Here is a 12,479-nt window from a genome sequence, read left to right on the forward strand (position 1 = left end):
TTTTTGATTCAATAAAGTACTCACTTTATTTTTATATATTAAACTTTTAAAGTGTTTAAACAATACATTAAACTTTTCTTGATTTCCCCAAACAGTATAAATAAAATAAAAAAAAATATAATAATCTTAAAAAACTATCTAATCATTATACCAATCCAAAAATAATAATGAAAAAGACATTACTAACAAAAAGAATAATACATATACCCTAAGACCAGCATTTCTCTGTATAGCCTGGCGGATTTGTTCATTGGCTTCTTTTATATTTTCAGTTGAACCTACAACAGTTGTTGCTATCCTTTCGATGTCTGACTGTTGTTGTAAAACTTTTTCAGTAAACAATTCTTGTAATTCGGCTATATGGACAACTTTACTTTCCATTTGTTTAACTTCGTCTGAAAATAGTACATTGGCAATAAGCTATTACATATATAAAAAAATATTAATTGCTACAATATTATAACGCTGTTAGGCGATCGCGGTAAACTCAGGAACTGGTAGGCTCAATATAACCCTTTCTATGGTGAAGAACTTATTTTAGTGTAAGTGTACATTCATCATAGTACATGAGGATTACATCCGCACCTCTGGCTGCTGTTTTATTGAACACCATGATGGATATTGTGGCTTTCCTGGAGATATTTTTAATGTACTTCTTCCACTAAAAGCTATTATCCCACAGATTTGTACTATTTTTCTATTATGTGGTATAAATTCAGGATGTTGCAAATTTAATTTTACAATTAATCACATTGTTATAGCAAAATCTTAGGGAGATTCACAGGTTTAGAATAACATCCCAGTAAAATAATGATCGAGCTAGCTAGGCCAGTCAGTACCTCTGCAAGTTTTATATATTTTTGCAATATCTTATAACATGATAATACTTTTTAAGTAAATATACTACGTGTCTTTTTGGATATTTTGGGATAAAACATTATATAAACACTAGCAGAATATCATTAGACACATTTTTTATTTAAAATAACATGGTAGTGTTACCCAATGTACCTTTATTATTCTGTTTCTGTGACTTTTTACTATAGTTATTAGATATTTGAGAAAAATCAAAATCAATCTTCAAATTGTACAATAACTATTATCTATTATATGCATACTAACAATGTATCTTCTGGTTACGTCCAAGAGACTACAAATTACAATTGTAGACATCAAATTTTGTTTAATAGTGCTCAAGTGATTTGAGGTTAAAACATAGGAAGGTTTACTTATAGAATTGTATTCTAGAAGTCTACAATTCTCTTATATTGAAATAAAATCATTTGAATCAGTTAGTTAAATATGAAACTAAAGGAAACCATATGAAACATTTTCAAAACTGCACAATATGTTTTATACTATAATGGACAAGAAGACATTAGATTTATAATAAGGCGCAAATGATATAGAAATAAAAGTCCAAATTCAAGCAGTAGAAATAAAATCAAACCTTCATATTCAATAGTACAGAATAAGTGAGTATAAAATGAAATACAAGAGATAAATATTAGGAATAACCAAGAAATTGATAAGAAATACTGTAAGAGAAGAACTGGAAGTTACATGAACATTGGGAGTACCTATATACAATTTATGTTTATGTTTCTAAATTGTCTTGATTTTAGATCTCCTCCGATCTAAAATTAATTTTTTTTAGTCTTAAAAACAATAAAAATTTGACGTTTTGACCTGTTATGGTCTTTATCAAAATATTAGGTGTTTTAGAAACATAAACACATTAAAAGGTCTAGGAAATAATAAAGTAAAGAAATACATATAATTATGTTGATTGGAACAACATTTACTGTGAATAGAAACTGGCATATGAAGAGCGAAAACCTGTATGTGAAAAATTATCAAATTAGTTAAAAGAATTTATAGTAAGCACTACCTTTTATGACTTGCTTATAATGTTTTCAAATACTGAAACATATTATTTAATCTCATAGAATTGTATTTCAATATTTACCTGAAAGGCTATTAAGTTCATTATAAAGAAGCTCGTTTTCTGTTTCAAACATTTGCATTTCTTCTGCAGACAGTTGATTGTCATAATCAACAGGTACACTTGGAATTCTCAATTCCTTTTTAATCTTAAATTCATCATTGTGAATGTCAGAATTAATTTTTTTTGGCAAATCGTCATTTTCTTTTTTTTTATACGTAGGTTTCATTTCTAATTTTGATAACTTGTGCGTTTCTATAACTCTTTTAACTCTTACTGCTTTTGCTTCTGTGTAAATTTTAGAAACATTTTTTAAATATCTTTCTAAACTCTCTATAACGTTTTGGTAATGTTCTTCCTTTTGATTAGTTTTTGGTATAGAACTTATTTCCTTTTTATAATCATTTATTAATACACAGCAATTATTTATTATTTCTTCAGCCATGGTATCTACTTGCTGCCTGTCTATTTCGGTCATAGTTTTATTTGTGGATAAATAATTTATAACGTTTAAATATGCTGCTTTATTGTCTAATAGAAACTGTTCCAATTGTGCTATCTTTTTAACTATATCTTTTGCAGTTGTAATGTGAATATCTTTATGATTTTTTAAAATATTAGATTTTTGATCTTTGATGCCAAGAGATTTATTCGTAGTACGTACTGTCTTAATTGATGCTTTAAATAATGGTGTAATATCCATCTTTTTATAATTAGCTAATTTAGAACAAAATTTTTGTAAAATTTAAGGTTAGTTCATGTTGAAGTTACACGTCATGTTTCGTCATATGTGACATTTCAATTAGTAGTGTGAAGATAGCTGCAATCTTTATTATCCGATGCTAACCGATCGTTGGTGTAAGTGGAGTACCAAAAATCTGCTTAGAGGATTGCCGCCAAAAAAATTAGTTTTCACATTAAAAAAAATTATCAAAACACCATCGAATTCTCAAAATTAATAAGTAGATTCTTTGGATATGTAGTCAATTGGGTTAATACGAGAAATGGTATTGGGTAATATGTCTATTTTAATTACTAAATTTAGAACTGGAGGTTTCCAACTTCCGATCTCTTAATCCGAAGTTTTGTGACAATAATATTAAGCTTAATGGTCGGGCGCTTGCTATAACTTAAGCAAAAAATGGTAAAAATATAAACTGGTTCTCGAAGGTTATGTAACCTCTGTACTGCTTCCAGCTATGGAGTTGCTTAAAACCATTAAATAGCAAAATATATTCCAATTCAGGACCATTTCAATGTTAGCTAAAGCTATTACCATTCTACTTTTCATCCTTATAACGGTTTTACCTACAGTTTGGAAACCAAGCCTAATTTCTATATAGCGGCTTGGTTCTCTTGTTGTCTGGATTATAAGTGTTGGAAATAGCCATGGTACGGCGCTGCTATCTAGAGATATCTAGATCATCATATCTAGATATCAGTAAAATTTTTACAACTATTATCATTTGTTCTTATTCAATTACTTTCATTTATAACAATTCATCATTCATAGAAATAATAACTATTATCGTTAGGTTAACTCAATTTGACACCATCTCTTAATTACAAGGCCGACCTGGTGGCCATAGCGTGAGGTAGTTTAGCTCCCATGAATTAAACCCACCTAGCTAATAGATTTTTATTTGTAATACTACTATAAAATCAATTAAATACTAGTTGGAAAAGGTAGAAGTAAAATATTTTGGCTATCCTGCCAAAGATATTTTGTCATTTCGCTGAACTGGGCAATCGGGTAACATCGTAATTTGAAGTAGTTAATGGTACCAGCTTTATCACACCATTCAAACTTTCGACCCCACTTCCACTTCTTACGTTTAATTCTAAACTTTAAAGCATTACAATCGTGTATTGTGTAGAGACTACTAGTAGAGTTTTGGTGGGTGTAGTAGAGTTATTGCTAACTTGTCTTATTTAGCACGGTTGTAATAATTACGTAACGAAAGGTCCTAGAAACCGCCGGTTTTCAGGTTTCTATGTATTTTGTGAATTAAACAACAAAGTATTATTAAGCCAAATTCAGACGAACAAAATGATGAATTTAAAGTTTATAACGAAAATCGCTCCGTTAAAATCGCGAAGTGTGGAAGTAAGCACATTACTTAAAGCCCTACCAGCTGCATGTAGTCAACTTCAAGGTAGAACTTATGCAGACCATGTCATTCCAGATAGATTAAAGGATATGCCTACTCACCCAAACCCCAGATTTTTCGACATGGTCGAATATTTCTTTCACAAAGCATGTGTTCTAGTAGAAGATAAACTAGTGGAAGATCTGGGAAAGGCAAAAGGATCTAAGTTGACCTTAGATCAAAGAAAAGCTAAAGTAAAAGGTATTTTAACCTTTATGGAACAATGTGATCATATTATTGAAGTTTCTTTTCCTATTAAAAGAGATAACGGACAGTATGAGATTATTAAAGGATATAGGGCTCAACATAGCACTCATAGAACTCCATGCAAAGGAGGTAAGTTTTAATTACTAATTGTACAACTACTTAATATTGTAAAGGTTGTTTTCTTATTTTCTTATTTCAGCAAATACTTCATTTAATTACCATTTCTGCATAATATGTAAAGTAAATTGTTTGCAATATTTTTATATTACATACATATTAGCTTATAAAAATGTTCTCAAAATTCAACATAAGAATTTAAATTCCTGAAAATCTATGAATCTATTATAAATTTTATTATTAGATAAGTATTAATAAAGTTGATAAGAGCAGTTTTGACATTGCATTTGTGTGATATTGGTATAATATAGTCTCACAGATATCTCCTTTGGAATCTAATAAATAAGAATACATAAATAAGATCAGACTGATAATATTACAACACTAGAATCTTATTGCAAAACAATAAGCAAAATTTTTAATAAACAAAGAAATTAATCAATACAAGGTTAACGTGTTATGTAGAATTATAAAAAATAATATTAATGTAATAATGTAATAGTAAAATAACTAAGAGAGAGACAAAAAGGAGTTAGGTTGAGATGGCTACTAACTATGAAACAAGATGATTACGGTATATAAAGAAAAATAAGAAACGAGAACACAAAGATAATAAAATTAACAAACAAAATAGAAAAGATATAAAAGAATATCAAAAAGGTTTTAGACAAGGAAAATCAACAGTAGATGTGATATATACTATAAAACAAGTGATTGCAAAAAGGTATGAGGACAATATTAGTATGCAAATGCTATTCATCGACTTTAAACAAGCATGCGACAGCCTGAAAAATAGGACAAATATAAAGGACATAGAAAAACTACAAGTACCCCAAAAGTTGATATGATTGGTAAAAATGACTATGCTAACTTGTAGTGCAAGGGTAATAACAAAAAACGGACCATCTGAGGAATTTGAAATAAATGCTGGGGTAAGGTAGGGTGACGGACTATCAGCGGTAATGTTTAACATTAAAATAAAAGCATATGTTGATGATTTAACTCTATTAGCAAAGGACTGAAAGAGTCCTGAGAACATATTAGAAAAAATTGTAAGAGGTTATCTTGTAAACTAGTTTACCTCTAGTCTTTCGAAACGTTAACTTGGTTATTGATTGGTGCATCAGGCAGTGTAATTGTGTGTGTTAATATAGTGGTGGTGTTAACAGTGTGTTTAGTATGAATATCGTCAACAGTTCCAGAAATTCCAACTTAATAAGAAAAAGTAAAGATAAATGACCTCATCTTCCAAAGTAGTCAACACCTTTAAGTACTTAGGAACCATGATAAGCAACAAAAATTACAGAAAGAATTCATGAGGGATATAAGGCATATAATCATAATGCAGTGTAAGTAGTTACATGCTGAAACTATGAGACTAACAAATATAAACGAAGAACAACTAAGGATAATGAGATGAGAATGATTAGGAAAATTTATGGACCAGTGAAAGTTGGAAATAATGAGTATAGGGGATTTATGAATTATGAAATTAATAATATATTAGAAAACTAGGATATAGTCAATACAATTAAAGCGAAAATGTATTCTCTGAGTATGATAGACACATTAGAAGAATACATAAACGACAGGGTACAAGGAAAATTACAGAATGGAGACCCAGTGTGAAAAGATTGCCTTGAGGACCAAAAAATTGATGGAAAGATAGATTGTACAAGATATGGAAAATCTATTAGTATGTGACTAAAACAAACAGATGCAGAACAAGAAGAAATGGAGAACAATAGTCGATGCTTCAAAAATATGTGATAAGTAGTGATAAAATGTGGGTTGACCACAAAAATCAGGGTCAACAGAGCTCAATCTGAGCAGCTACAATTATTAATTGAATAATGCTTAACTCGGGTTTTACCATCAAATAATTTTTTTTCTTTAGAAACTATTTTAGTTCATTACCCCTGTAACAAGTATCTAATAATTATCTTATGAAATTATATACCTAACAGAAACTTGTTTTTTTACATTTGATGGAATTATGGGATCATCCTTTGTTTTTAAATTATTAATATCTAATTAATTTTTTTTGTGGTTTGTTGAAAAAGTTTAATAGAATATTAATATATCTTTTGTTGTGTTTTTCGCATTCGAGAAATTGAAAGTTAGAGAGTTATTTATAAATCCTATTTTAAATATATTTATACAAGTGGATATTTCCGACAAAATTATTTTATAATCAGATATTTAGATCAATAATGCTTCCAACACTTCAAAATAAATCTAATCCACTTTATACCTACTCAAGTGTGTAATGAATTATTTTCTAAAATTTAAATCCAAGTAATGAAACTTAATGTATATATTTGAGAAGATAAAAAACTGAATTATGTTTTAACAGATACTTGAAATTTTTGATAGTAATAAAAATAATTTTTTGCAAGCTTATTAGTTGGTAAAGAAAATAAGAGAAAGAGAAAATGCTTCATTGCTATAGAAAATATTACAATTTCATAAACAAAGCGAGTAAAATGAATAAATAAAACGAATCTTTACATAAATTAGATGTAAAATATAGAAATATAAAACAATAATGTAGTTGTAAACAAATAAAAAAACTTAAAAGTAACCACAAATAAAATTACATGTTATCATATAAATTTTTTAAGTATACACCTGTGAGCAAAAAATCGACTTAAGTCGTACGCTGGCAGTCAAAAGTCCTTATCAAAAATTTGTAGCTTCTATTATTTTTCTGATTTTAGGGTCTCAAAACAACTAGTCTTAGCTTTTTAATGACTGATTTATGTTGTTATTGAGTTATTTTTTGGCAAAGAAAATATATCAAACAAAAAGGAATCTTAAACAATGAAAAAGGATTATAACTAACAGTAAAGAAAGAAAGAGAAAGAGTAAAGAAAAAGTTTCTTTACTCGATCTAGTTTGATGCTATCCCATTCTTTAGTGAGTGCCGTTTTGAGGTACGATTTCGTGGCTGGTGAATGATTTCTAGTCCAAACTTTTTTCTTAAAATCATCCCATAAATTCTCGATAGGATTTAAGTCCGGACTACAAGCTTCTACATATCGCTTCGCTGTTAATCCATCATCACTTTCAATAAAAACCAACTCAGTAATTGCTTTCATTGAAATGCCCGCACAAACCATCCAGGAACCTTCTCAAAAAGCCATATTTTCTTTTATGCAACATCGCGCGAATCTTTCTCCCGGTCTTCTATCGCTACCATATAGTCACACTCTGATTTTGTGAAAAAATACTGTACAAGCTCAGCAATGATTTAAAACTTATACTTATTAACTTACTTATACACCATCGAAAAGAACCATTTGTTAGATATTGGTTTGCGGAATTTAAACGTGGTCCTACAGACACCGATGATGGAGGACGTTGTGGTCGTCCAATTACGTGGTTACTACAGGAAAAATCAAAAAATCCACAAAATGGGTATAATCGTAAAGGTATCAGAAGGCGGCTTTTGAGTTTTTGGCCGTTTACTCAGTAATATACAAAGATTTTTTAATTGTTACTCTAGTCTAGTCTAGACTAACTAGAGGATCTAATATTTTTTTGAGCAAAATCCGCAGTTTGAAATTTCACTCTGAACCAACTAGAAATTCATAAATGTAGAGATATCTAAAAAGAACTTATTTTATATCTAAACGATGTACTCATATTAAGCACGTGTATTAGATTTGGTACTCCAGATTTAAGATTAAACTATAGTTATTGACCTCAGATATCAATTTTTGTGAAAATTCATCATAAAAACACAAAAAATAAATTTTTTTGACGCTTATTCTTATTGATAATGGTAATTTTGTTAAGATGTTTTCCCCTTTTTTGGTTTTCAGACTCTTATGTCTGCTGATAATTAAATAATCTTTTTATTTAAATCAAAATTTTGCTAGTTTAAGATAAAATTACGTAATGTTGGATGTAGTAACGTTACTTGCTTATAACATCATTGCCATCATATAACATCATGTTGTTTCCTAATATATTTTTAAACTAATTTTATTACATAGTTTTCAACTGCTTCTGTAGCTTCTCAATCCCTTTCTGTCAATGAAATTGTCGTAAAAGTGTTTGGTACTGAAAAATCGATTTTCTTGTTTACGTAATTCGAAAAAAAAAGGCGGGTGTAGGAACTATATATAACAATAGATCCTTTTTTTCTTTAACTTTTTATTTCTTAGACCTTTTTATATGTTTTTGTTCATAAATCGTCTTGGAATTAGATCTATTCTGATTGAAAATGAATTTGACGTTTCGATCTGTATCAAAATATGATTTGACATTGATTTCAGAAACTAATTTTCAATCAGAATAGACCTAAAATCAAGACGATTCATCAACAAAAACCATATATACCTACACAAGGGAAGTAGGGGTTATCACAAGTACAATAACCCGTAGAACGAAGCCGGATCCAGACTCTTCACGAGGGATTGTGTGTGCGAGAGTGTGGACGGTGCGCTTGTATCCCTTGACGCGAGTCAAAGGAGGCGAGATGACCACACCCTCGCGTTCGCTTTTCTCTTGATTGCTGCCTAGTGAAGAAGCAATTTTTTATCATGATAGAGTGGAGTCATGATTTGTGCATCACTTTATTGGAACTATACCAATGGAACCAATCATTTTAAATTCACAAAACCCTTATCCCATGGATGAAAATAAGGTGAATGACCCTTGGGATCGAATAAAATATATATATAGTTTACACTATATTGACGTTATCCGCCACATTATAACCACAAGACATTACAATATCGGTAGACACATAAAGTAACTAACGCAGTCATCTGAATCACGTCTATTTTTCACGGAGCTGATTTATGGATTGGCAGAAGTAAATGCACGAAGATTATATCGGGAAAGATACCCACATCGAATATTTGGTTTCCTACCATCACGTTCAACTCATTCTCTAGTTCACCAATCTATGGTCCGATGGTATAACTTCATGCATTACCATTTTAGATGGAAACTTTGAGCATATTCTGTAAAATTTCCAACATCATATACCACAGCATTTTCAATATATTTAACCAATAAATCTTGTTTCTGTCATAATACGGAGCACGAAATTTGCTATGCAAATCTGGGTTCTTGTGATGTCCCATATCTCCTTTTAAAATTAAAACGTGTCCAATGGGTTGAACTTAACCTTTCAGTTTTGAATCTATAGTTTATATAAGATAATAAAGAAACTGTTAACATTAAGCATTTCAAAAGATTTTCGCGAGCTTTTCCTTGTACCGATCTTTTGCTCCCTCTTCTTATGCGACAGTTCAAATTATTGTTCAATAAAATGAATCGTTTTATTCATACTTTACCATAAAATGTATTTTACAATGTTTTTGGGAGGTGGCTTCCATTGAGGAAGGAAATACTAGAAATAATAAAGGGAATCACTGAAAAAAGACGAAATAGAGCAAGAATATGGTGGAACTACATGAAAGACGAGAATCTATCATTTAGTAAGAAGTATATGAGAAGAAGAAATAATATCGTAAGCGTGGAAAATGGCAATAATTCGGTCTAAAAAATTATGGCTAAAGCCATAGATAGAAATTTGAGAGTATATGGAGAAAACACAAAGAATGGGGTGTGAATACGATCTGCCAATTTACTCAGTTTACGATTCTGTGAACACAAACTATTTGTACAAAATGACATATAAAAACGAAGATAAAGGCAAACCAAAAATTGTCAAAATGATTCCAGACCAACTCAGGATTAAAATAGGGAAATCCGTTATCCACTACGCTGTATTAGAATGGATAGTACGTAAAATCGGTTTGAACAGAACATGGACAAGGACTCTAAAAATATGGATGGCGTAACTACTGCCATACGCAGATAATGTAGTAATCCTTTCAACAACGGAAAGCGAGCTTTCATTGTGTAAACTTCTTTGTTGGATGGCTAGAATAAATTCAAAAAAAAAACTTTTTCAAAATGATCTTTATTTTTATTGTGTTTATATCTGTCTGACGCAAGTCTCGATCCGTGTTACCAACCTAACCTCTCAAAATTCCTTTTCCAGAGCGCGAAATTCGAATTGAAACATAAAAATGCTTACAATAGAAACAGTGACAGTGACAGTGAATCTACGAGTCAACGAAGATCAATCGAAACTTATGATAATGACAACACCACGAAGAATAAGAACAATGAGAAGTTTGTCAATATAAGTGAACGAAGTAAAAGCAATGAATGTAGTACAAGTTTAAAGATATGATATCTTGGGGTGGTTATCGGTGACGAGAGAGAAAATCTGGAAGCGAGGATGACGAAAGGAAATAAACGTTCCAAAAAAATCTCCAGAAAAGCGTAGCTACAGCTATACAAAACAATATAAGACCAATAGTGAGCTATGGAGGCGAAACGTGGATTCTTAATAAAGCAGACAAAGAAAAGATGGATATATGGGAAAGAAAAATACTCAGAAGGATACCAGGAGGTAAAAAGGAGGAAGAATTATGGTTGAGAAGAACAAATAATGAATTAAGGAATTTATTTGGACGAGAGGTATTAAGCGAAATAATAAGATCCAAAAGAATGGAGTGGCTGGGTCTTATACAGAGAATGCAACAAAAAAATTATGGACATAGAATAAGGAGGGTCAAGAAAAAAGGAAGACCAAGAAAAAGATGGTAAGCAGAGGTGATGGAAGACGTGAAAGAGAGAGAGGAATTCAGGACTGGAACTCGAAAGCAAAAAATTGGAAAGAATGAAAGGCAATCATTTTCATGCTATGGGCCTGAAAGGCCTGCCTGAAGCACCTATATATAATATATATTGGGGGTGGCTTGAGTGTTGTCGTGCCATTATCTTGTTTAAAACGAACCTTCGTCATAATATTACATTTTCATCGATAGCAATATGATTTTATTGAGGACCTGTTGTTAAATAAACCAATAGGAGAAATAATTGGGTGTTCCATATTCAAATAATTAATTTATGTACATATTTAGTTCAATTTCACAACTGTATAGTTAAAATAAACATGTTTTCAAACATTTTGGATCCAAGGTCGAAATTGGTATAGTTACAATTACTCAGTCATATACTCGTATCATAATAATGTGTTTTATATAAATTTAAAGGTTAATCAACAATATTTTATCGTTTTCAAGTGCTTCTATTTATATAAATGGATCGGTACAATTTATACATTAGATATTTCTCAGCATTATTTAGATATATTCCGGGCTTTGGGGGTTAAAATAATGATGATACTGCACTTTACCAAAAATTAAATATATGTAAAAAGTACAGGTAAAATAAGATTATACCAGAAATTAAATTGGGCGCTTCTGATTTTCTAGATTCTCAGAGGTTTTCGGTTACTGAATAAGCCCAACAACTCACGGGTTTTCGAAATTTTGGAACGCGAATAACTCGAAATCAAAGAGGAATTCGAAAAAAAACTGCCCGAACAAAAAATGTAGAGCACAAAATTTTCTAAAAAAAAGGTCTGCAGTAATTTTTCTCCCTCAAGCCGGAGCATCCACTCGCGAATTCCCGCCAGTGCGAATTTAAGCCAATTTACACTCGAGGCGCACAAGGAAACTGCTCTAACTCTTGGAAAACTACTTCGTTTTCAAAAAATCAAAATGCATCATCAGGGTTAAGATCTCTATTTTCTACTTGGGAAATTTTCGAAAATTTGCGAGATGAAGAGGTAAATTGGCCACAAAAGCACTTGAACTTTCAATGAATATGCAAATGCAACGAGAGATTTGTCGTTCGTATTATTATCAATATTTTCATCTATATGTAAACACACATGGACTACTTCTTGGTTTCAAATAAACTAACTTTAAAGTTTTCGAGTTATTCGCGATTCAAAATATTTTTGAGCGTTCAAACCTATTTATAATTGAGGTTAAGAAAAAATTGAACCGTTTTTTGTACAGAATGTTTAGCTCCACATTTTTTATCCCGGCATTTTGTATCGAAATCCTCATAGTTATCTGCAATTCAAAATGTTTTTGAGTACATGAACCCATTTTACGGCGAGAATTTTTGAGATTAGGAAAAAATGCTTAAAAACCAATCTGTAGAGAATTTTTTAC

The 12,479-nt window shown here is 30.7% G+C and overlaps 2 protein-coding genes across 3 annotated transcripts in view; one reads left to right on the plus strand and one right to left on the minus strand.

Annotated features, from left to right (window-relative positions):
* Nucleotides 1–2,750, minus strand: LOC130894487 (syntaxin-18). The gene is made up of 2 exons (XM_057801360.1): nt 1,970–2,750; nt 1–395 (listed from the first exon to the last, which is right to left on the minus strand). The coding sequence occupies exons 1-2, from the start codon at nt 2,646–2,648 to the stop codon at nt 139–141; spliced, it is 936 nt and encodes a 311-aa protein (XP_057657343.1). The 5' UTR covers nt 2,649–2,750; the 3' UTR covers nt 1–138.
* A 635-nt stretch (nt 2,751–3,385) lies between these two features.
* LOC130894480 (glutamate dehydrogenase, mitochondrial) overlaps nt 3,386–12,479 on the plus strand; it is a 38,071-nt gene continuing 28,977 nt past the window's right edge. Inside the window, exon 1 of one of the 2 annotated variants that reach the window (XM_057801352.1) lies at nt 3,386–4,431. In XM_057801352.1, the coding sequence (XP_057657335.1) occupies nt 3,996–4,431 (436 nt within the window). In that variant the 5' untranslated portion in view covers nt 3,386–3,995. The remainder of the gene's footprint in view (nt 4,432–12,479) is intronic. The other variant, XM_057801351.1, reaches the window with a different exon arrangement.

The sequence above is a fragment of the Diorhabda carinulata genome, chromosome 5 (genome assembly GCF_026250575.1).
Source record: "Diorhabda carinulata isolate Delta chromosome 5, icDioCari1.1, whole genome shotgun sequence".
In the NCBI taxonomy this organism is placed as follows: Eukaryota; Metazoa; Arthropoda; class Insecta; order Coleoptera; family Chrysomelidae; genus Diorhabda; species Diorhabda carinulata.

Bases quoted from the DNA above. Each gene is read 5' to 3' on its own strand.
- LOC130894487 (XM_057801360.1), bottom strand. From the start codon at position 2,648: ATGGATATTACACCATTATTTAAAGCATCAATTAAGACAGTACGTACT. The intron at 396-1,969 runs GTAAATATTGAA...TACTATTTTCAG, and splicing joins TGAACTTAATAGCCTTTCAG to ACGAAGTTAAACAAATGGAA.